The 25795-nt window shown below is 48.9% G+C and overlaps 1 protein-coding gene across 1 annotated transcript in view; it reads left to right on the plus strand.

Annotated features, from left to right (window-relative positions):
* The window catches only part of HS6ST2 (heparan sulfate 6-O-sulfotransferase 2), a 127190-nt gene extending 124143 nt beyond the window's left edge, over nt 1-3047 (plus strand). The window contains exon 2 of the mRNA XM_062503014.1: nt 2111-3047. Coding sequence (XP_062358998.1) covers nt 2111-2813 — 703 coding nt within the window. The 3' untranslated portion in view covers nt 2814-3047. The remainder of the gene's footprint in view (nt 1-2110) is intronic.
* The last annotated feature ends 22748 nt before the right edge of the window (nt 3048-25795 follow it).

A 25795-nucleotide genomic window follows, 5' to 3' on the forward strand; every position in this document is an offset into this window, starting at 1 on the left:
TTGGGTCATTAGTTTAGTGCAGTGTCCCAGTAAGCCAGGTCCAAGGCTCAGGAATCCTGGCAGAAGGTAAAGAAAGGGCTGGGGTTTGTCCCAGTGATGCTCCATTTCCCCATGTTGGAGATCCTAACAAGGCTGTGTTGCTGCTTCATCAAAGGAGCTTGAGGCACAAGCATAAACAGGGACAATTCCTGCCCATTGGAGTGGCTGGTTGAGGTGGTGCTCATGGAAAACCCTTCCTCTTTGCCAGGCTGGATTCTCCAATGCTACCAGAGACCTGCTGAGATAAGACAGAGCAAAACTCTTCCCATCTCTGCAAGAAACACTGTGGGGTTAGCAGCTGCCACTCACTCATGAAAGTGAGCTTTACTCGTGGTTCCTTTTACCTCCAGCTCTCACAGTGAAATCACTGAATGGCACTTCTGTGGAAAAGGAACTTCCTTGGGATTGTGACAGGGACTTTGGCTCCCTTTGCCTGTGTGAATCTGTGGCCAAATCCCTCTGAGCAGGGTGGGTGGCAGCAGCACCACCCCAGGTGAGCATGAGGATGGTGCTGATTGTGGTGTCCCAGCTCCAAGCATTGAGTGCTGTTGTTTCCAGCCACTGACCCTGTACGGGGCTCATTGGCTTTATTTGGCTTTGCACGTTTATTGTACTTACTCATTATTTAATTATTCATGAGTGTGGATGCGCTGAATAGGAAGAGGAATGGTGACTCTCCAGGTTTTCTTTCCCTGTGCAGCTGGATCTTTTCGTGCTTGTGACTCACTTTTTAGTCCATTCAAAGACAATTTTCTGTAAAACATTGACATCTAGTGGCTTTTCTCTAAAAGGAAACGACAGGGAACAAAAGTTGGTTTCAATGTGGCCAGTCACAGTGTCGCTTGAGAAAGCAATTAATGTCCTTCTTTTCCTTACACAGCACCAAGGACATGGCAATCACACCCTGGGGGCTCAGGGCTCCTGGGCACACACTCCTTGGTGTCATCCTCATGGAGGAGTGGCCTTCCCTGGCAGGACAATTTGCCTATTGAGCTACTTTAATTCCATTTGCTTAAGCAGATGGCTGGTATCCTGATGGTGTTCCTCCAGCATCATCCGGGTGAGGCCATGGTCATGTCAGTGGAGGTTCGAGGAGCTGTGTCCATCTTCAGACTGTGATGGTGGACAGCATGGTGTCTGATGGTGGATGTTAACATGCAACCCAGAGTGAACTCCGGGCAAGTTCTGTGGTTGAACTTGCAGCTTTTCCAGCTGGTGGCCTGATGGGTTCCCTGTGGCAGTGTGTCCCCCACGTGTGCTACTATCCTGTTGCTTCAAACCAAAGCCAGCACCTCTCTTGAAAATGTTTTCTCTTACAAAATACTGTAATGTATCCTTTAATTTCTTGTTATTCACTTATCTCTCCTCTCCCATCATTTCAGTCCTGTATCAGATGAAGGCAGGAGAATAAAACAGGATTTGCATGGGCTTTGCCAAGGTTTTTGTTAGGGTGGAAGTGGTTTGGGGCTTCTGGGCACACCCCATTTATCTGGCCTGCAAAAGGAAAGGTTCTGTAGGAACCTTTCTCAGAGGTGTTCTGCTGCTCTGGGGCTTGTGCAGCTGAGGCCCACAACTGTTCCTCAAGGAACGTAGGCAGCTGTGGAAACCTGTCCATGCAGCTCTGTTGTACAAGGAAATTAAAAGAGCCAAAGCTACCTGTGTCCTGCTTGGGTTGTGGCTTACATCTTGGGAGATACTTGAAGTATTCTCCCAAGGTCTGTTGCGACCGTCAGCTGGAGCACCAACAGGAGCCTGTTACCACATGGCAGCACAGCCTCACAGCCCAGCACAGAGGGGAGTCTTGGGTTCCCTTGGCCTCTGTAGAGACTGCAGCTGCTAAACAGAGACAGTTCTGTGTGTGTGTGCAGGAAGACACAGCCCTTCACACTCCCCCCAGGGATTTGTTCAGCTGTCCTTCACCCTGTAGAGGTGAACTTGTGGAGGAGCCTCTGCAGCAGGGCTGCTGAAAGCCTCTTAAGTGCATCTCCCCGTTTGTATTGATTCTGAGCGTTAACGCGCTCTGTGCTGGAGACACGCGGGACTAAACGCTGTTTTCCTCTCCCCTTGGCAGGAATTTCTACTACATCACCATCCTGCGTGACCCCGTGTCCCGGTACCTGAGCGAATGGCGCCACGTCCAGCGAGGAGCCACGTGGAAGGCGTCCCTGCACGTCTGCGACGGCCGCTCCCCGACCACCGAGGAGCTGCCCAGCTGCTACACGGGGGACGACTGGTCGGGCTGTTCCCTGCAGGAGTTCATGGACTGCCCCTACAACCTGGCCAACAACCGCCAGGTCCGCATGCTCTCCGACCTCAGCCTGGTGGGATGCTACAACCTGTCGGTCATGCCCGAGGAGCAGAGAAATAAGGTTCTGCTGGACAGCGCCAAGGAGAACCTGAAGCGGATGGCCTTCTTCGGCCTGACCGAGTTCCAGCGCAAGACTCAGTATCTCTTTGAGAAGACTTTCAGCATGAACTTCATCTCGCCGTTCACGCAGTACAATAGCACAAGGGCCTCCAGCGTGGAGATAGACAAGCAGACTCAGCAGCGCATCGAGGCCCTCAATTTTTTAGATATGGAATTGTACGATTATGCAAAAGACCTGTTTTTGCAGCGGTACCAGTACATGCGGCAGAAGGAGCACCAGGAGGCGCGGCGGAAACGCCAGGAGCAGCGGAAGATCCTGCGGGCGAAGCAGGCGCACCTGAGGGAGCAGGGGGAGAACAGCTCCAGCACTGACTACACGGGGAACGTGGAGAGGTGGCGGCGATAGTGGGGGGCACCTGCCAAGGGTGGAAAAGAAGCAGAGCCCAACCCAACCCACGAACAAGTGATGCTTCTCAAGGGTCTGAAGCAAAAAGAGGTCAAAATGTTGCCTTTGCAGTTGCCTTTGCAGTAAATGTTGTACTGTACGTGGAACACTTAATCCTAGCGTGTAATTAAATTGTCCTTTTTAGGTTTGTTGGATTATTTATGAAATACAGGAGCCGTCTCGGCTCATCGGAAATGTTTGCTTGGACGTTTATTTAAAAGAAGTGAAAGAAAAAAATTCCTTAAATTAGTTATGAGTACAAAACGGGATGCTAGAAAATGTTTATGATGCTCGGCTGAAATTTATCTGGAAAGCAAACTCATTTCCTAATAACGAGCATTTAGCATACTCTCACAATACAGTATATGAACAAAACCTTTTCCCTTTGATTTTGTCTTAATTTTACTTTAATAATGTGTTTTCATGGGCACCAACTGCTTATGATATTTACCAAGTTAATGAGTGGACAGTGAAGAGAACAATAAAGGTCTAGAAAAATTATCGACTAGTTTTATGTATAATATTGGCTTTTAAAATGAATAGAAGTAATTTCTCTAGGTATATAAATATTTAAAATTTTAAACTTTTTCTACCTACTGCTGTTTAGAGTTTTAAGCTTGGTCTATCTCATATTTAAAATAAAGAAAAAAAAAAAGACATACATACTTTTCTGAGCTCAGTGCTGATGTTACAGACACTGTTTCCAGAATTTTTCAGGGCAGTATGATTTTAACCATTCTGGAAAAATTACAGCACATTCTCATGTTTGTTTCATAAAGCCTTCTTCAAATTATAATCCTGTGACAGTGTCTCACTTTAAGTCTTTCTTACCCATTAGAATGCATAATGCTGAATTTATCATTCCTTAATAATTGGTGGTATAAACTAGATGAAATTGTATTGCCAATATTTGTGTAGTGTCTTTAAAAAGTCACAAAACTCTCTAATCCCAGCAATATTATGAAGAGAATTGCTCAATGGAAGTAGATTTACACTTGAATTAGGATTTACTTCCAGTAAATCTTTGCTACACCAGATAAGAACAGGGCTTTTTTTTTCCTATGCTTTTGAGCCCTTCATAGCAATGACAGATGAGGACTGAGAATGACAGAAGCCAGTTTTTCCATAGCCATAGTTACACAGGAGGAGAAAGATTTGTGGTGCATGGGGTGCAGCAGCTTGCTCCTGAGCAGGCTTTGCTGGGGCTTGGGGTGCAGAGCCACACCCTCAGCCCTGCAACCTCCCCCAGACCCACAGGGAGAGCAAATGGGGCACGTGGTGCAAGGGGCTCCTATAAATCTCTATGCAAAAAAAAAATATAAACCTCTGCAAGGCTCGGGCCAGACATTCAGCAAGTTCAGAACATTTGTCCTGCAGTGCTCTTGAGCTTGGCACTGAGCAGAGACACCTGGGAAGGGCCCTCTGTGGCCCCAGGGACACAATGCTTAAGGCTCACTTGCACTGTTGCCTTTTACCTGTAATACTCTATACACCATGAAAGGCAGGGGGGCAGAAAATGAGGCAGAAGGCTTTAAAAACATCTTACAGCTCCACGCCTAAGTTACCTGGAAGTGGTTTTACATCTGATGTTGTGTGGCAGCCTGGGGGCAGCAACCCTGCCAAGGGCAAGGGGAGAGCAAAGCAGCAGCAAACCAATACCCTGCATTAGCAGCTTTGAGAAGAGAATAACTTCATGTACAGCAATTTATTTTTTTTTAATGAAAACTGCAGTTGCCAATATGATGTCTCAGTTGTATTTTGATTTTCACGGGGGAAAATAATTCGCTCTTGAAACTGAAAGGCACTGCTGTAAACAGGACTTAACTGTGGGTGAGCTGGAGGCCTGTTGCAGAAGGTGCATCTTGTTTTTATGCTGTGGTGTGCATGGTTTACAGAGACTAGTTGCATCTTCTTTGTGTATACTGTTTATTGTATATAGGGGATGTACGAATATAAGGATACCATTTTGTCATAACCATATCAAATTCTACTGATTTCCACCGTAGACGCTGTCTTATTGTGTAGATTTACAGGCCAATCCACTGACTTTGATTGTGTCATTTAACAATAGAACTGATAAATAAAATTTAACTACAGACTTCTGATTTTCATGTGATTATTTCTTTTTCTGACGATGTGTTGAGAGCTGCCCAGTTGAGAATGGATGGTAATTCCAACATGAGTGAAATAGCAGTTGACAGCAAGTATGTGAATTTAAAGTCACGGCTTTTCCAAATTGTATTTAAACTACAGCTTTCAAGGGCAAAGCCACCCTGGGCTTTTGTCTGTTTCAGAAGTTACTGCAGAGGTTTTAACTTCTTTTCTGAGCATCCCTCAGAAACACAAGCTGTGTTTTCTGGTGATTTTAAATATGATTGTTAGTGGTCTGCAGCATTGAGGAATTCTTTGTGTGTACGTACATATGTGTGTATGCATATGGTTGACTCTGGAGGATGCTGCCTAGCCACTGACTTCCAGTGCATCCCACTGTATCCCTTCTGGGGACACAAAAAAAAAATTGGCAGGGGCATCTTCCACTGTCCCAGGTTGCTCCAAGCCCTGTCCAGCCTGGCCTTGGACACTCCCAGGCATCCACAGCTTCTCAGAGCAACCTGTGCCAGGGCCTCACCACCCCCCAGAGAGGAATTTCTTCCTAATATCTTATGTATAGCTTCTTGCTTTCAGTTTAAAGCCATTCCTCCTTGTCCTGTCACTCCATCCCTTGTCAAGACTCCCTCTTCAGCTCTCTTGGAGCCCCTTTGGGCACTTTGAGGTGTCCCCAGAGCCTTCTCCAGGCTGGATACACCCAGCTCTCTCAGCCTCATTCCAAAGGGGAGGTTCTCCAGCTCTCTGAGCATCTTCTTGGCCAGAGATGCCACAAAGATACTTTTTGACAGTTTGAATGGAGGGTTTTTTTTTTTTTTTCATGGTGGCTATAAAAGGTCCACAAGTTTGCCAGGCTTGCAGCTGGACAATCAACATGAAGGTGTCCACGGCAGACTTTGCCTTGATCTACTGGAATTCCCCTGTGAGGACAGAGCTGCCCTTCTCCTATGAGCCCCTGAAGGGGCATTTTACCTCTGTGAGGCTTTTTGAGCCCTGTGGAGCAGGGAGTGGAGCGTTCTGCCAGCAGATCTGCATTTGACTGGCTTTATAGGCAGGTCTGTTAGTGCACTGAGAGAGCTGCTGCAGGAGCTGCTAATGGGATAGAGGTCATGCGAGATGCCTCCCTGCAGCTAAAAAAGCGCCCAGCAGTGAAGTCTGGCGTAAAACCAATTGGGGTTGCCTTTTGAGGGGAGTAATTTGACAGCTGAGAAAACTCTTACTGCAGGAGAGGAAGGATGAAGGAGTGGGGGATGTGTTTGAACAGTCAAACTTCAGAAGCTGAGGAGCTACAGCAGTGAGTCAAGTCAGAGCTCTCAAACCCTCTGGTGAGTTCTGAAAAGACTGGAAACACGTTAAGAAAACTTTGGAGCACCGAGATGCCTCCTGAGTTTCCAGGGATGGAAAGAGATGTCAGCACCTCCAGCCCAGCCCAGCCCAGCATCCACCTGGGCCAGTCAGTGTGGAGCCCAGGGCTGTTGAAGAGATGGAGACGAGTGGTGCTAAAATTAATGTTAAAGTCTCGGTTCTTTTTGCCCTCCAAAAAATTAGAAAGTTGATAACTGTGAGACCTGTGTGGCCTTGCAAAGGGGTGTATTTAGAGTTTCAACTAAAGTTTTCCTAAAGGGGATCTGGTATGTGAAGGCTATTGGACGTGAACTGCTCAGGTGATTTTTGTCAATGACCTTTGCATCCTCTTTATATGGCAAATGATCCATCCAATTTAGTGTGCTGTAATACGTTTGCTTCCAGTGGTGTCATTTTTGAAAATGAACTAATGGGCTTTTTTGTGTAGTTCTGAAAATTCACACATTATCCAAAATATCAGAGCCATGGGTATCAGAGTCAGTATCAGAGCCACTGACAGCAGAGCAATTGCTGTTTCAGCTGTTTCTGCTCTTTAAATCAATGAGAGGAGAGGAGAGGAGAGGAGAGGAGAGGAGAGGAGAGGAGAGGAGAGGAGAGGAGAACCTGATACATCTCCTGTCTTAAATTTGAGCCAGAAATATCAGATAATTGAGGAAACCTGTCAAAGTAATGCAAACCTTGAGCTGCAGCCCTGAGCTGCCAGGCTGGCCCAGTACTCCCAGGGAAGCACAGAGATCAGCTCTGGGTGGAGAGGTCATCCTTACAGGGACATCTTCTGCAGAAGTATTTTCCAAGCGGGGGATAAATTTAAATCTTTCACTTACAAAAAATATCCCTGTCTCCAAAGTGTTTGGGTGGAGCTGGGGATAGTTTGGTTTGCTGGACCCCACTTGGGGTGGCAGTGTCTGGGAGGGGAGAAGTGGGGAGTCCCTTACAAGTGGGAATGGGGGTGCTGGGATGGGAATGTGGGATCTGCTGCCCTCCAAGTGGCTGGAGCACTGCCAAACCAAGCAGTGATTGAATGAGGGTGGGTTCCAGGCTCCAGAGGCAGCTGGCACCGTGTCCTTCCTGCCCCTCTGGCAGCTGTGGCTCCACATAGGAGCAGCCTGCACAAACCTTCCTGAGCAAATAGCACAGTGTCTGAACTCTTACCTATGAAATTCAATTCTGGGTTTCCTAAAGCAATCTCCCTGTTCCACTAGCCTCATCAGGGAAGAGTGTAATTTCATTTAATCCATTTCTTGAGTTCAGAGTGAGCGGCGTTCCCATCATGCTAATATCACTGCTTTGCCATCTCTAGAGACAGACCGATGAGTTTGGGCCTGAAATCGAATTTGGCTCTGAGCTTCCAGAGGATCTATCAGCCAAATTACCCATGGTCTCTACCCAGCAGCTCTGTCATGCAGTTTAGCTCTGTGAGGATACATTAGGCCAGGCAGGAGAGGTTATTTCACTTTTTGTTTGGGGAGCAATGAAATGCTGAAACAATATATATGCAAAGCAATCAAAATAGTTATAGTGAGGGCTGGGTGTTCATTTTCAGGACAATACAACCACTGCCTTCTGGTATCCTCAGCTATTTTAATCTATGTTTTCCCTCATTTGACTGCAAATAAGGTTTTCACTTGATGGGATGTGCACAAGCAGTTGTCACGTAAACCTCTATATAAGCTAGAGAGATTAATGTCAAATATATGTATTTTCTGATAGGCATTCATGGGTAGAGGGATGCAAATGGGTCCTGGCACAGCACTCACTTGAGCTCTCATTCTGATAATTACATCTCAGCTTCACAATATCAGTTGGTGGCCAATGGCACAACACTTGCTTCATCAGTGAATAGCAAATTCTCTGATATATGAAGTTTGGGAATTATGAGAATTATAGTGAGAAACGGGTGAGTTTGGGCGATATTTAGACCAAAGGAAAGGTGAGATTTTGGAACAGCTCTGTTTTGAGGTTCTCAGCTCACACTTCATTCACTGTCCCTCTTTGAAACTGTGTTCTTCTTTTAAATGCTGTCTTTAGATTGCAAAGGTGATCTTTAACAAGCTCAAATGATCCACAAGCTGAATTAAACCTTTGATTTCAGGTAAATGGTTTTGTCTAATTTGGGATAGAAATACTATGACTTTTCCTTTCAAAATATCCTTCAAAAATAACATGCTGGTTTTTGGGTGGGCTGTTGCTGTAAGGGGTCTCTCTCCCCTTTGCAATCATTGCTTGGTACTTGATACAGCAACAGCTCTCTAATGTTATTAATATTAGGTGAAGCACATGGAAAGTGTTCTTTTGTGCCACATAAGCAGGTAAATAGGGGGGTTATGCCTCGTGGGAGATGTGTGCTCCACAGGGGCAGACTGGGAATTTCCCCTCTGGGCATGGCAAGCTGGGAAGCGTATTAATAGACATCATTACATTAGAATAATTGCTGTGGAATCAGCAAGCGCGTACATAATCTTTAATGCCTGGGAAATCTCACAGTTTCAAAATAATTAAAAGTGGGATTAATCTAGATGGCAGACAACGCCTGCCTAATTACTAATGAATAAAGCTGTCTGAACGGCTGCAGCACCCACAGCAGCATCAGTCTTTGAAGTCAATCCCCTGCTAATGGGCGACAGGGCAGGAGCCCGGCCCAGTCCTTGTCCCTGTCCCCGCAGGCTGGGACCGTCTGGATGTCGGTGAGAGCCCACCCGGCCCGGCTCCCAGCGGGGATGCTCTGCGGAGATGCTGCTGCGGCACGGGATGCCCGGGATGCGGGGGATGCCCAGAATGAACGGGATGCCCGGGATGGGGGGGATGCCCAGAATGAACGGGATGCCCGGGATGGGGGGGGATGCCCGGGATGCGGGGGATGCCCAGAATGAACGGGATGCCCGGGATGGGGGGGATGCCCGGGATGCGGGGGATGCCCAGAATGAACGGGATGCCCAGAATGAACGGGATGCCCGGGATGGGGGGGGGATGCCCGGGATGCGGGGGATGCCCAGAATGAACGGGATGCCCAGAATGAACGGGATGCACGGGATGTGCAGGATGCACGGAACTGGGGCCCAGCCCTCCTGGAGCATCCTTTGTTGTGCAGGTGCGCTCTGTGTGTGGCTGAGAGCTGGCCCCGAGTCCGCCCCATGGCAGGGATTTGGGGACAGAGAGGGGTGTAGAAAGTGGTGGCGTGGCTGGGTGAGAAACCGCAGCTGGGCAGGGGCCCTCAGCACCCACTCACATCCCATCAGCTCGGCAAAACTCCTCCTGTCAAAACCCCAGGCTGGCTGTACCTGGTGGTTGCTCACTACTCACAGTTGGGCCAGGCAGGAACTTCTGCTCCTGGGACACACGAAGAGCCAAAACTCTCCCCGCAGGGAAGGGGCTGTGATGCACATCCCAGCTGGGCCCCCGTGATCCTGGCTGCTTGTCCGGGTCTGGCGGGGAGAAGTCACCACATCCAGACTGACCCCAGGTGCCACTGTCTGCTGCCCAGTGCACCCCATGGTTGTGCTCCCCAAAGGTGTTTGCAGACAGCAGCCACAGATTTACAGTCATTACTGGGATTTTTGTGTTCTCTGAAAAACTGCCACACCTGGAGTAATTCTTGCTCCTGTGCTGAAGGCCAATGTAAAGAAATCCCCTTTCCTCAGTTCCCAGTGCTGGGGGTTTAGTGATGATGTGGGGTAACCTCTGCTGCTGGGAAGTGCATTTACTGCTGCTGCCTTTGCCTCATTTGTTGTAATCCTCTGAGGTTTTTTTCATGGGCATGTGTTTATTTTGATTCAATAGAAAATCACATGGTTAGCCCCTCAGACCAGAGGGGCTAATTCCTGGGGTGGACGGATGAATGCAATGAGCAGGTCTGGGTGTATTGCTTATTTATATATATAAAAGATACAGGTGCTTCCTGGGAATAATGAATCGTGAATAAAAAGTAGTGATATGCTGAATTTTTAAAATACAGAAAAATATAGTGTTAGAGTAAAAATGTATGGGAATAATGAGAAGGGAATCACAGAACTGACTCCCTCAGGTCCTGTGCTCCAGTGTTTGAGTTTGCACACGGAGGACTCACACCTGGAGGTGGCCCGGGTGGTGCCAGGTACCACCATAGCTGGCAGCAACTAAACCAAGAGGTGACACATGGGCAGCTATTGCCAAGAGGGATGGTGGAGAGCTCTTCCCCTAGCCAAGGAGCCTGGAATATGACCATCATTCTGGAAATCACTAAAGACTTGTGAGCTCTGAGCGGGCAAATCCACTCCTCAGAGAGATACGTTTGGGACCTCCCATCTGGGGCTGCTCAGGAAGGGTGAATGGGGCACAGAGAAGGCAGGACAGTGTCCATGGTGAGTCCTTGTCACAGTCCTGTGCCCCTCTGCCCTGCCATACTGTGGGTACCGCTGCTGTGTTTCAGCTACGTCCATACCAGGATTGCTCACGGATCCCCCGGTCCAGCCATGCCCAGTCCTGCCCAGGGACCCCACAAGCACCACACTCTGCCAAAATAATGCTGCCTGCTGGGGCTGATTTGAGCACATTCTCCACCATGGCTGCCTGGCCATGCATGCCCGTGGTGTGTGGGTGGCTCTGCAGGGTTGCTGTGGTGCTTCTGACTCACACACCGTGCCACTTCCCCTCACCAGCTGGCCACACCATTGCAATGCTGCCTCTTTTTTTTTTTTTTTTTAATTCGTTTTTTATGGCCTTGCTGAGAAAATGCTGCATCGGCGTCAGTGTGTGCAAAGTGCTGCCTGCAGAATTCTAAGTCCCTTCTAGGGCCTTTTGGGATGTTGCTGCCAGTCTGGAAGGAGTCGTGCTGGCTCTGTCAAACATCACATTGATTTTAAAATTACTCTGATGGCTCTTTAAGGCAGTACACTTTTTGTGGCCTTCTGCATTTGTCATAGCTGATCTCTCCCTTTCCCATGGAAGGGTAGAGGGCTGCCATTATCTGGTTTGGCTGCATTTATTTTCTGGGAGTGGCAGGTCAGATTTCAGATGGGGAGAATATCAGAACTGAAATATCAGATTCTACATTTTTTTTCCCAGTGGTGTTCAGCTCCTCAGCAGGATGGAACTCAAGAACACAGCAGAGTCTTTCCCTCCAAGACACCTGGGTGGTGGATAAGACAACAGTTTTTGGGCTGGAGGTTTGTAAGGCATGGACCATAAGCTGTGACAAAGGGAAAGTGGGGTCCATGTACTCCTGCCTCCTTTGCTGAATCTGGTAACCCATGCCCTAAATCCTCACCTCTTTGACATGGCTGCTTTTCTGTCTCTTCTGCAAAAAAGTGAAGGCCAAACCAAAGGTTGCAGAGGCAATGCTAGAAATTAAGATATAAAGGTGAGACATTTTTCACCTTCTGCAAGCTGCAGAGCAGCCTTTCCATGAGGGTAAATACAATCTCTGTATCTGTACACTCAGCTGTTAATACTGTAAATGAAGTACAATGTTTTTCAGATTACTGAATCATTGCTGTCACTAGAACGAGCAGCCCAAGCAGGCTGCCAAGGCAGGAGATGAAAGAAATCATTAATTTCATGTTTCTGGTTCATGCACAAATTTCTGAGCAAAGGTGATTAACTCCTGGAACAAGCCACTGAGGGGAGCAGGGGATCCTCCAGTTCCTGCTGTCTCCAGATGAAGCCTGGCTGCTGCTCCCCGAGGGATGTTTTTGCCAGATAAAGTTGCACTCCATGCAAGTGCAAACAGCTGAATTGTGCAGAGTCCACCAAGTCCAGAGCCCAAGTGGAGGAAATCTAATCATGTCAACTACCCTTGACACATGTGACACACTCTTAGAAAAGGTCCTGCTGCTATGTGGGTTCTGAATATTCTTGGGTCAGCTCATTCTGTCCCCATAAAGAAAGATCTCAGCTGGCACCAGCCTCTGGGGCAGTGGTGCTGACTCTGTGCCTGTAGGGATGGTGCAATAGCTGCAAGCTTCTGTCCTTTGCAGGACGCTGTGCAGGGCCATTCTGTGCAGCCCTACAGCCTTCCCTGGAAGGGAAACCCAGGCATGGAGAGGTTTTGGGGGTGGGAGGGAGGCTGCCCTGAGGCAAAGACTGGCAAAGCTGCTTGCCATCAGTCAGCTGCAAAGCAGAACTCTCCTGCTTTGCAACCAGTTGATTATTTTATATATTGCTTTTATGCAGCAGGTCATGATAGAGGCTAAGGTCCTGATCTGACACTGGCACTGCTCATCTTCCTCACAGACCTGGTGTGGGGGTTGGATGCATCCCCTGCAATCACACGCAACACCATAGCTCTAGTCCTGGGAAATTGTTCTCATTAATTCTCAGGGTTGATAATAATTAAGCAGGATGCACCTTGGATTTGCTTGACCAAAGTGTTGAGGTGTGACTCATTTATTTTCCTTTGTCTGATGGTCAGCTTGGCTCCTCAAGGGAGAGTTCAGCTTCCAGGGGAGCAAAGAAGATGCAGCTGGGAGAGGAGGAGACTTACCAAGCACATCTCAAGGTTGACTTTCTTGTGAGACCTCAGAGAAGAGCCCATTTCTCAGGCCCCAAAGCCAAGGATGCTCCTTGCCATAAGCTGTTGTGTAAGGAAGATTCTATTGTGATCATGGGGCTCAGTGTTCAATGTTCCCACCTGCCAAGCAGTAGAGATGCCTGGGCATCACAACTCAGCCTGACCCTCACCCAATGCCAGGATCTCTGCCCTCAGGGCAAGGTTCTCCCCTCCCTGGCCCCATCTAAGGTCCAGGGGAAGAAGAGCCATGTATTGATATCATTTCTATGTGCTGGCCAAGTTCTGCTTGGTGTTCAGAAGTGGAAGAAAGTAGGAACCCTAATATTTACATCCATACTGATTTAGGCTTTAATGTAAGTAATATAATGCAATCTTTCTCTGGACTTTAATAGCTTTTCTATTATTTTGCTACACAGATACTTGGAAATATGAGCTCCTTTACTGCATGGCTGCTTAGACCAATAAAGGAGCTGTTTACTTAACACATTAGTTTGCAGGCAGCCTCCTGTGAGCCTGCTGGTGGAGGCTGCCTTTGTCCATGGCTGTGAGTATGAATATGCATAATTAATAAATGTTATTTGCTGGACATTTATTCCTGAGTGTCTCAGCTCTCCTTGACCGAGAAATTCTGTCTCTTTGAGATCTAATGAAAGGTTTTGACTTTTTAATTTATTTTCTTAGATTAGTCTCAGAAAATAACCCTATTATTCTAATAGGTAGATCAGTCCCTGAGGAAGATATGAATAAAAGAAAAAGCAATAGGTGAAAAATAGGCCAGAGCTGCTGTTACAGAAGATTCTTTCCGACCTTTTAATTTTTGGTTCAGAAACACAGGAAATCAGACTGTGACCATGCAAAAATTCAGCCAGCTGCTCCTGTGGCCCCAGTAGATTTTTTTCTGTTGAAGAGGGGCAGAATTTCTACTAGAGCAAACATCTTATCTGGAAATACTTTTTAAGTGCCTGTAGTATTAAATTTATTTTAAGTAGCATCAAATGCACATTGTCTATGTTCAATCCCATTTTGGATTGTACACACTAGAGGGAGCCATGGAAAAACCAATCCCCAGCCTGCTGCCAGGCTCCTGCCTTTCTTCCCAAAGCCCGGGCCCTGCCTGATCCTGACCTCTCCCCTAGGAAAATGCGTGTCTTTAAGGAATAAACGCTTAAAAAAAAAAAAAAAAAAAAAAAAAAAAAAAAAAAAAAAAAAAAAAAAAAAAAACCGTAGGACCGGTTTGCTGAAAGTAAAGTGCATTGCTTGAATATGCTGGTGTTGGTTAGAATTTTAGATGGGAAAAAGATGTTTGTTTCAATACATCTAAATGCTGCCTTTTGAGGATATCCCAGGTTAGGTGATGTTGTTCCTTTTGGATATTGCCCGGTATTCTTCTTCCCCTCTGAAACATTGTGTGCAAATCAAGGAGATGCTTTTACACAGTATCCCACTCTTGGGAGCACAGCCATTGTTGAAGGTATCCAGGAGTCAATTAACATATTTCCAGCGACGGGAAATTATTTTTGCAATTCTGTTTCATCTGAAGTTCCATCTGTTTCTCCTACTTCCCAGATCTTTGTGTTCCCACCACCCACAAATTCGCTTTATCTCTTCTTGAAGTCCCCCTGTGCTCCCATGGCTGCTTCCCAGAGAGGGAAGTCCTTGGGGCTGGGGAGAGGGAGCTTTTCTCTGCTTTCCTTGCTGCCTGAGCCCTCTTTGTATTGGGAACAGGGAAAGAGAGCTCCCAGCTCATCAGCAAAATCACAGATTCTGACTGCCTCCTGAGCCCCCATTTTTCCTCAGCTAAATGATGCTTGTTTATAAGGTATGATTTAGGATAGCAGATATTCAATTTTGACTCCTTTGGGAGCTAATATTGGGAGCTGGTGATGCAATCCCTGTGTGCTGATGGATCCTTGAGGAGATTAATGCACTGTGTGAGGCCAGGACGAGTGGCACAGCCACTCCAAGTCCCGTATTTTCACAATGACTATTTGCCCTGGCAGCTTTATGGGGCTGTTAGTGGAATAGGGCTGGAATCAGAGCAGGGATATGAGAATTTAGCCCATGCTGTTGTTAATGGTGGTCACAGTGCTGCACATGTGAAGCCCAAATGATAACAGGCACAGGCTGTTTGCTTTGCTGCCTTACAGCACAACAGCAGCTTTGTTGGAGCTTTGATGATCTGTCTCTGCTGCAGCTCGGGTACGGGCTGCTTTTCTGTCTGCAAGGAAACATCATCTCTGTTAAGGCAGAAATGTTTCCTTCTGAATGACAAGAAAAGAAAAGCCAAGCAGTGGTCTTGTCAAGTGCTGTTCCACTGATAAAACAGAAAATAGGACAAAAGTTTTCTCCCATCAAGCAGGGTTATTCGCAGCCAAGAGCAGACATCTCCCATTTATTTATATCCTCTTGCTCCTGTGCTCTTTTCGTACTCCCATCTATATAAAGTTTCAAAGGGGCTCTAGGCCTGACGCTGCAAGTCCTGAAAAGACCTGTCACTGAGGTAAATAAATCCAGCAACAGGCTGGGAGAGAGTAGTAGACACTAGCTAACTGGGAAGGCTTTCCAGGATTGCAGCCGAGCCCTGGCACAGAGGTGGACGCACAGCTCGGTGGGTGGGATACACACACTGTGTCATTTGAGGGTCAGGGGTTGGAGCTGTGGTGGTGCAAGGACTGGCAATCCTTCCTGGCCTTCCTGCTATCCCACAGTGATTAGTGCACCTTTTGTAAGTCATGGAAAAAGAAATATTAGCTGAGTAATGCTTAAACAAAGTCTCTGTGTGTTTGGGGACGGTGGGGAGTGTGCAGGCTGGGCTGCCCAGGCAGCCCAAAAGGAGATTTAAAGCAGCTTTTAGCTTCTGATGAAGCCTGTCACACATTCTGCTTGGAGCAGTGACCCTGGAAGAATGAATGAGAACCCATTTGGGAAAGGGTGATACCTCCATAGATCATCATATCCTGAGTCCACCAATGACCCCGGGAGGTTTGTTTCAACGTGAGATGGAGATATTATTCCACAGTGATCTGCAATGCACACCAGATGCAGTGTCTCTCAGTGCTGTGATCTTCAGGGAAAGTCCACAGGGAGGATGGTGCTGGTTGTGTTTGGAGACGATGCCACAATTCAGGGGGACACACAGGGGACAGTGTGTGTTCGGCCTCCCCTGCATGCTGGTCATTGCCAGCAATGAAAATAATTTTTCTTCTTCTTAGGTGCATCTCAGGCTCTCCAAAGGCACAGCTGAGCACTGAGGGGAAGAGTTGTGTCCTGTGTGTTGTTCCCCACCATTGTACATGGTTTTATTTAGAAAAAAGGTAGCAAGGCTGGCAGAAGCCATTCTTTGTGATATGGTGCAGCAACTGGAAGGAGAAACTCTGTTTGCTATGGCTTTCAAGGAAAGGCTTTCCATTTAGCCCAGGAGTAGCAGCTGTTTTCCCAGTTTACAACACACAAACAGACGGCATTGTTTCCTGATTTGCCTTTTTATTACAGCAGATATTGGATGGATAGCTAGCAAAAAAACCAAACTAACAACAACAACAAAAAACCAGCAAGGGAAGACCGGCTCAGCTGGTTCACTTTATGGCATTTGGGAGCTGTAGGAGCCCAGCACACGCTCTTCCAGACAAATACCACCCAGGTACACCCACGATCAGTGTTGCTGTCTCTGGGTGCAGGGGAAAAGGGTCTCCTTAGGCTGGGTGGGGCAGTGAACAGGTGGTCCCAGGAGACCTTCTTGTATATGGGATGTATTCAAAAGCTGGGAGATGTCCTGTGAGCCAGGCACGAACCAGCCCATAAGGTTGTTGGAAACACTGCAGTCAAAAGGGACTTTTCTCCCTGAATTCATCAAACACAATTGCATTAATGTGAGGGAGCAGAGCACTGAGTAGGCAGAGGTCATTTTAACAATGTGGTGGTGTCTATTTATTTATTTATTTAACCAAGATTGCCCCTGCACATGGCTGAAGTGATTTCTCTAAGTCGGGCTCCCCTGTGCCAGGCGCTCAGTGGGTATTGCTGCCTTGGCTGATCTTTCTCTAGTCAGGACTGGATTTAATTTTATATATATTTTTTTTTTTTTTTTTAGAGCTTTCTCAAGCTTATCTACCCTCCCGGCTGCTCTCACGGTGTAGCAAAGCAAAGGGGCTTCTGCCAAGGCTTGCCAGGCAGGTCACTGCGCAGGGCTCTGCTCTGCCTTCGGGTGACTCGAACGTTTGGTAACTGGCAGCAGGTTCTTAGCCCTCGCTGGAGGCACAGGCTGTGCCAGCACGCTGCTTCCTCCAGCGCATCGCAGCGCATCGCTCCGGTGATTACAGCTTCACTCAGCCTTGCAGAGCTGCTGCTCTTCCCTTCTGAGCCTCTCCTGGGAGCCGGAGGTTTTGGCAGGCGCTTCTTCCAGGTGAGGTGTCTCTGGGTTCACTTCCCAGGACTGTCTCATGTGTGCCCAAATTTGCGGCAGGCTCCATCGAGGGAGAGGGAGAGGGAGAGGGAGAGGGAGAGGGAGAGGGAGAGGGAGAGGGAGAGGAGAGGAGAGGAGAGGAGAGGAGAGGAGAGGAGAGGAGAGGAGAGGAGAGGAGAGGAGAGGAGAGGAGAGGAGAGGAGAGGAGAGGAGAGGAGAGGAGAGGAGAGGAGAGGAGAGGAGAATGCCAGCAACCAGTGAGTCAGTGCACTCCCATGGTATTTGCTTGGCCTGGGTGGGGTTCCTCAGAAATGCCAGTTCACTTCCAAAGGAACATAAATCACTACATTTATACAAGCTTCAGTTCCACAGATCCCTGTTTAGCAGCCAGGATGGAGTTTACAGTTAATTAAAAAAACAAAAAAGAAGAGGGCATGTGAAAGCAAGACCCAAATGTCTTTAATAATTATCCCAAGAGCGAAAACTTTCACTCTTCTTTCGGATGATGACAAACACAGAGGAGCAGCCGCCCCCGGAAACTCGGGCCCCTCCTGCCTCCCTCCCTTTGAAGCTTGGTTTCCTTCCCCTCGGCGGTGCAGGACGTGACTGGGGACAGTGTGTTCATCACACGCTGGCACCCGGGCTCTCCGCGGCTCTCCCGACTGCTCCACAGCCGCCCATGTCCTTCCTGCATCGCAGTTCCTCCGTGGCTGCTTCGGAGAGGGGCAAATGGGGCGGCTGCAGCCACTTGCTGGCTTTGGAGAAGGAATCCCTGGTTCTCCATCCTGCCCGGCTCTGCACACCTCTGCATGGTTGATTTGCGTGGGCCAGGGGAGACAAGAACACTCTTTTGCCGGAGTAAGGGACCAAGCATTTTCCTGTGAGTAATCCACCATAACAGTCAGCAAAGATAAACTCCCAAACTCTTCTGTTTAAAACAACTGGACCTCTCTTATCTGCTCCCACAAATTGAGAGCGTGTTTTCCTGCCCTCTTGTTGTTGATCCAAGTCAATTGATCTGAAAGCCTGGATACCTGATGGCCGGGGTCTCGTCTGCTGCTTGTACCTGATGCTCACAGCCACCCCCAGTCCATTGCCTCCTTTGTGAGTCTTGTTCCCCTCCTGTGTTTCTACCTTTGACGTTACGTTCCTTCTCTTGCAAGTCCAAAGAACAAAGCTGTTCTCCCCACGCACTCAGGCACTCCTTTTCCTAACTGAGCTCTGCAGTGCAGAGTTATTAATAAAAAATCACAACGTCATGTACAGCCCGCACCATCACATCTGTCAATGTCACCACCACGCAAGATTGTGTGTTTTTTCCACCTTTTAGTGTTTCTTTGCTGCAGAGGTTATTTAAAAGGAGGAGGAAAGCTGAGAAATCCCTCCCCGCCTGCCAGAAGAAGTGAGTGATGGTTTCAGTTAGGGGTGTGGCAGTTTGATGTCGTCATTTGTGCTTATTAAAAACTGTTATTTGTGAATATTCAGCTGCTAAAAATAAAATAATTTTAATACTCTACCATGATTTCTCTTATTGAACGTGTCAAAATGATCCTGGTTTGTCAACCTCTTATGTAAAATGTCAATTTCTAAGCCGAGCTCATGGCCTGTGTTTCTGCTCGCTCCTTGGTAACATCTTGGTAATATAAGGTGAATACTCAGCAGCAGCCATTAAAATCAGCTTCTGCTGGAGCAGGGTTAGGTTTTGAAGACTTCTTTTCAGCATTTCCCTTAGTAGAATACATACAGAATTGCAGGAATACAGTGCAGGACCCTGTCCCAGCAAATGCTGGGTTTCACTGCCAGGAGAGTGAGTGGTGTGCAAAGCAACTTTGGACCCAAGGCCCCTCTACCCCGTCACATTGAGGAATTCAGGACAAAACCTTCTGAAGAAAATGCTGCAGCAAAAAAATACAACACAGCAGAAGGCAGATGTTATGGTGGGGATCTTTCTGTGTTTTCCCTTTGGCGGGACCCCTAATGAGAAACCACACTCCTCATAGCAGTGTTAGGCTCACTCCATTGATTGTCTTGTAGCAAGAAAAGGAATTAGCTTGTGGTTTTCTTAACACCTCGGAAGATCCACAATACTGCAGGAATGTGGAGCAGGGGAAGGTGTCACAACATCAGCCTGAAGCACCAAGTTCCTCCAGCATGGGCTGCAGGGACCATGGGTCTGATGGCCCCCACAAAGGGCTCTGCAGGTGGGTGTGAGGGTGACACTGGCCCAGAGAAACTGCAGCCTTCATCAGCCCACTGGGCACCAACACTTCTGAAACAGTCTGTAAACACGTGCATTGCCACTGGGGCGCAGCTCTGCAACCTTGTTTCTGCTCAGCACTCTCATTCCTGCATGTTACACATCTGTGGGTAGCCTGTGTGTACACTGGTGGGGCTTTTGCAGAGGACAAGCAGGGCTCTTGCCATCCTTGGCTCCCAGGGAGGTGGCACGGGACCCAAACAGGTTTGAGAGCACTCCAAAGCTGGAATTGGAGTGTGACTGTTGTGTCCATGAGGAGAGAAATGGCAGCCCCAGACCAATTCACTGTGTCGGCAAACAGCTGCCAGGAGGGCTTGGTGGAGCCAAGGGAACAGGGTGATGGAAAGAGGGCTGCACAGGGGCTGGAAACCCCATCCAGTCCTCCTTGTTCTCTTGTTCATGAGGCTGCCTGGGAGTTTCATCATTTGCAGGTTTAAAATCCTGTGGACTTCAGGGAAGAAGGTGGAAACTGCTGTGGGCTAGGCAGGAGGTAGGTCTCTTTCAGTTGTAAAAATCCCTGACTGCCTTGTGCCAGCTTGTGTGAGTGGCCATTTACTGCCCAGCTGGAGAGCTGCACTGTGAGTGAGGGGGAAGAAAATCCCACTCTGTGGTAGAATTGCTTTGGTGTAGAGTATGAGAGATATTTCTTCCTAGTTGTTACAACTACCTTACACCACGTGCTACTTTCTGCTGTTTTATTTAGCAATAAGAGCAAAATGCCGCTTGCTTTTGCGACCTGACGACTTGTATGTGCCATGGGGCATAACGTGGGAAGGACATTGAATATATCTGCTTCTTCTACTATCCATGGGCTGCTCACAAAACCACGTTAATATCCCTTCCCTCCAGACACCTGCCAGAGACACAAATCTCTCCTGCTTTGTAATTCCTGCCCAGGAGGTTTGGGACACAGATGAGAAGCCATAGACTAAGAGTCTGGTCCTCTCTGGCTTCTTCCCCTTCCCTGGGGCAGTCCCAAGCAGAGAAGCTCGGGATATTCCTGTTTCTTCTCTCTGGTTCACTGAGCTGGTCCTCTGACTGCTCAGAGTTGAGTGCACAATCCAGCTGAGTACCCAACATTGAATGTAGCCCCTCTGAATCCACCAGCCTAGCCATCTCCTCAAGTGTTGTAACTCTGTGCAAATTCCAGCCCAAGTTTCCCAAGCATGGACCCTGCCAGGCTGCCTCGAATGGATGCTGAGAGCAGACCACGCACACTTGCACAGTGTACAAGCAGCTGGAGATGTAAAGCACCACCTCTACAGAGAGGAACCTGCCCTGTGCCAAATACAGGATGTGGCATGAGTCAAAATGAGGGACACCAGGAAATAATAGACTTCACATGAAGGAGAGCAATAATTAGCAGCTGTAAATCACCTTTCATCTACAGATCACAGAGGCGTCTCAAGCACTAATTAGCAGAGCCTTGTAGCATCCCTGCCCCATAACTAGTGTGGGGCAATGGTTATTCCATCTGCTGGCTTGTAGCCACATGTCCTTGCAGGCACCAGCAAGAGGGAACTGGCTGGCAAGGTTGGTCCTGTTCCACTTCTCACAGCTGGGCTGGAGGTTCTTGGGCACCTGTGCCAAGGCTTTGCTGTGAGTCCCAAGCCAATGAAGGTTTATTGTCTGCTTCCAGCAGGTAAGTGAAGATGGGCTGGGGGAGAAGAGCATGCTTGGGATCCAACCCATTTCTGCTTTGGGTTCTACCTTATATTTTCTGTGTGGAAATCACTAGTTAAAGAAAACTTGAGTGAGCAAGGTAAGTTCCTCCAGGAGGAAAAGTCCTCCTTAACAGCATTTTAAGTAAACACGGCAGGGAAGTTTACAATCTCCTAAAGTTTTTGTAAATATACATGTGTATGTATTTAAATACATATATTTACAAAACATTTTCAAAAAATCTAGAATTCTTTAACCTTGGTAGTTATCTCTGTCATGTTGAGAAGACACACCCAAAGCACTTGTTAACTCAGGCCTGAAGCAGAGAATGCAGGTTTGCAAGGATCTGTATGTGGAATTGTTCATATTTCTTGGGAAGTGCACAGAAGCCTGGCTAGCCCCAGCCTCAATCTCCTTCTTCTCTGAGTTGAATCATCTTTCCTAGGAAAAAAAAAGAAATATGCTTTTCTTGGAAGAATTTAAATGTGAGAAAAGTGGCATACTCAGGAAATTTCCCAGTTTGCTGTAGGTGAACCAGACCCATCTTCCCTCCCCCTAGGCTGGCTACCTACAACACATCAGCAGTACCCCAGTGCCTGAAGGACACGGCATGAGTCTCTGGGTTGCAAAACTTGTCTGTTTTGAATTTGCAGTGAGCAAAATGAAGCAGGACTGACTGGGCTCCATGTGGGAATTGAAATGTAAGACTGTGAAATATGGGAGAGGGGAATCAGTCTGGTTAGTCTCTCTCTGCATCTGAAATGTCTATGAACATTGTTGAAATACTGCGTGTGATCATTTTGCATGGCTGAAAATAGCTCTGCAAGGTGCTGGGTGGCAGAGCAAGCCAGCCCTTGGCATCACACAGCTCCCAGCATCGCTTTATTGCCACACCAGGAGCTTAGCTCTACAAAGAAAGCACAACTGGAGTCTGCTGCTTTGTCCATGCTACAAGGAGGTAAATTAAAGGCTAGAGAGATTTTAATTTGCTCTAGGACATAAAGAACGTCGGGGCAGAAATGAGACCTGCAAGCCCAAGCTGACAGTCCCTTGCTTCGACTTCTGAATGATGTGGGATTCATTTCCTTCGTTAAAAATAACCTTGTTTATAACCTCTGTTTCATGATTCAGCTTTTCTGCAGTCTTCAACTGATCGCCATCAAAGCAGGGCAGCATCAGATTTCAGGAGGAAAATGCAATAGGCTGTTGCAGCCCAGGCGTGCTCCTTGCAGAGGGCAGTTTGGTGGAGGAAATGAGGAATAACTTGTCAAAGGGCTGCTCTTTTTGGAGAGGAATTCTCCTCTCTGAGATTGCTATAGCAAATCCTAAACTGCCTGGAATTCCTGTTGTGCAAATCCCCACCCATGGCTTCTGCCCTGCCAGAAACACCAGAGCTTCATCACCATGAATGTGGCCCCGTGCAGGCCCAAAGCTACAGACAAATGTGGTTTTCCTGGTTCATCTCCTCCTTCTTGCCTGTAGGTCAAAGCATCAGACATGTGCTGCTCTACATACAGCAACCTAGGGCCCTAACAGTGGCATAGCTACCAGTTCTACATTTAAAGCAAGACTCATTGCCAAGAAAAATCTCCTAGAAAGTCCCACACACCCACCTGTGTTCCTCACACTGTGGTGTGACGTGTCTTGCAGGCAGCACAGCTCCCCAGGCTTCTAATGACCATGTTACGAGGGTTTGCTAACTGCTGTATTATGTTGTTTGCAAAAATCAGGCTACAGAGCTGCAATCCTCATCCCACCTAGCAGTCTGGGAAGCAGAGGCACAAAATGGAAAGGACCACCCCTTTCCAAAACCTTCTGGTGATTTTTGGCTAGCTCTGGATTAAGCATCTGTCCTCAGGTGGGTCAGCAATTGCTGGCCCAAGTGGCATGCCCATGGACACACAAATAATCAGTAGCAAACACCCAAGCAGAAGCCAAACCCTTGAGACACAACCCTGTGGTGCAAATTTGTGCTCATCCTTCTTTTTTTTAGGAGCTAATATTTTGTCCTTTCAGGAAGAGGAATTTTCCATAAATGTGGTAAATTTTTTTACACCTCATTGTGTGTTTAATGTTTAACAGTGGGATGGATCATTATGGTTTTATTAGCAGCATGTAACGCTTTGTCATCTTCAACTGACTTTGCAAACATTAACTAATTGATCTCAGCTATGAATCAGTGGTGGTAACTAGGAAGGAAGTGAAGGGGTCTGCTGGTGGTCACTGGGGAAGTGGTTGTCAGAACAGGGCACAGAAACCAGGGCTCACACTTTGCTGCTCAGACCATGAACACGACAGTTTTATCAGTGTTATTTCCATTAGTGCTGCTGTCAGGGAGGGCTACTCTGTGTGCAATAAACAACCCTCAGCTGCTTCTCTCTACCTCTGGTTGAGTTCATGCTTGACAAAATGTCACCAACCCCCCCAAAATGCTGAATTAAGGGAAAAAAAAGCGTCTGACTTTGGTTTCCTCAGTGATCCACCGGTTGCCGGTTGTTTTCCGCTCCCCCTAACAAAATGCATAATTCAATTATCTGTATTTGTGGGAATTAGATGCTAAAGAGAGAAAGGAGCAGGGCTGCTTGCAGCCACAGCCTGGGAGGTTTTTAAGGGCCACATCGGCAGAGACTGACTTGAAGCATCCTGAAGCTGGCTGCCAGGAAATTAGCTCCTCGTTTGCAGTATGCAGAACATGTACGGCGGCTTCATGATTTACTCGCTCATCTGCTTCACATTGCGCCTACTCTCCCTCGCGACTGTCCTGGCGTACGCAATCTTCTGTTGCAAAACAGGAGTGAAAATGAGCACTGCAGCGTGGAAGAGCTGTGCCACTACCCAGGTAAGGGTGGCCAAGCCTGGCAGGGACACGGCCCCTCTGGTTGGGGGGGGGTCGGAGTGACGACAGCTTCGGCGACGGGAGGCTGTGGTGATGGCTTCGAGGACAAATGAGATGTGTTTGGGGGAATGTGATGATTGCTTGGGGACAGCGGGGATATGGCCCCTCGGTGTGGAGGGGGTGCAATGATGGCTTTGGACTTAAGGATGGGTGCAGTCGGGGAGGTGATGGTGACTTTGGGGACAGCAGCAACAGAGCACGGAGGTGTAATAATGGCCTTGGGAGCAGTAGGGATACTGTGGGGACATGTAAGAGTGGCTTTGGGGACACAAGATACAGAGTGAGAAGGTATGATGGTGGCATTGGGCACAGCGGGGACACAGTGGGTGGCATATGATGGTGGCTTGGGAACAGAAAAAGCAGAGCAGGAGGGTGTAATGGTGGCTTTGGCAATAGAGAGGACACAGTGGGGGTATATGATGGTGACTTTGGGACAGCAGGGATACAGTGCGGGGGTTGAGATGGCTGCTTTATGAACAGTGGGGATGCAGCCCCTCAGCAGGTGGATGGGATGGTGTCTTTGGGGCACTGAGGACACAGCAGAGATATGTGATGGTGGTTTGAGGACAGTAGGGATTCAATCCCTCATCAGGGGGCTGTGATAGCGGCTTTGGAGTCTGAGGGTACGGAGCGGGAAGGTATCATGGTGGCTTTGTGGACAGTGGAAATACAGCCCCTTAGAAGGAGGATGTGATGGTGGTTTTTGGGACAGCGTGGACACAACAAGAAGGTGTGATGGTAGTTTTGGAGACAGCAGGGACACAATGGGGACAAGTGATAGAGGCTTTGGGGACAGTGTGGATACGTGTGTATGAGTGGCGTATGATGGCGGCTTTGGGGACAGAGGAGACACAGCAGGAATATGTGACAGCGATCTGGGGACAGCAGGGATGCAGCACCTCAGCGGGGGGGATGTCACGGTGGTTTTGGAGACAGCGGGGCCCCAGTAAGGAGGTGTGATAATGGCTTCAGGGATAGAGGGGACACGTCAGGGATGTGCGATGATGGCTTTGGGGATGAACACGCCAGGGAGGTGCGATGACAGCTGGGGGTGAAGGGGCCACGGCAGGGAGGTATGGCGGTGGCTTGGGGGCAGTGGCAGCCCCTCAGCAGGTGGCGGCGGCTTTGGGGACAGGTGGGCTCGGTGCGGGAGCGCGGGGGCTCCGTGTACCGCGGCCGGCCAGAGGCGCGGGTGCCGGGAGATGCTCCGGGCATCCCGGCCAGCGGCGGGAGCGGCGGCCCCGGGGCGCGTCCCGCGGGTCGCGGCGGGGCGGGGGTCGCGGGGCGGTTGCCATGGCAGCAGCCGGGCGGCGCGCGCGGCCGGCGGGGCGCGGCGCGGCGCGGCCCCGGAGCGTACCATGTGCGCCCGGCGGCGGGAGGCGGAGGGGCCACGACGGCGGCGGCTGCTGCTGCTGCCCTGCTGCTATAGCTCCGCCACGGCGGGCCCGGCGACCAGGAGCCGCTGCGTCAATGTAACGGCGGGGACGGGGAGGACGAGGGGGGGGGACGCTGAGTGGCATTTCCACGCCGCGCGTGGCCGCGGGGAGAGGGGGGTGAGGGGGGCGGAGGGCGGGCGGGAGGCGTTAAAATGGCGGCGCGCAGGCGGCCCCCGCGCTAAACCGGCCCCCGTGGCTCGCCCCGCGCCGCCGCGCGTGGCACGGAGCGGCCGCCGCTGCTTGCGAGTGCCGCCGCCGCTGCGAGGTAAGGCCGGGGCGGCCGCTGGGCGCTCGGTGCCCCCCCGAGCCGCGGGGGACGGGGGGGGGGGGGGGTG

This window comes from Cinclus cinclus, chromosome 15, assembly GCF_963662255.1.
Source record: "Cinclus cinclus chromosome 15, bCinCin1.1, whole genome shotgun sequence".
In the NCBI taxonomy this organism is placed as follows: Eukaryota; Metazoa; Chordata; class Aves; order Passeriformes; family Cinclidae; genus Cinclus; species Cinclus cinclus.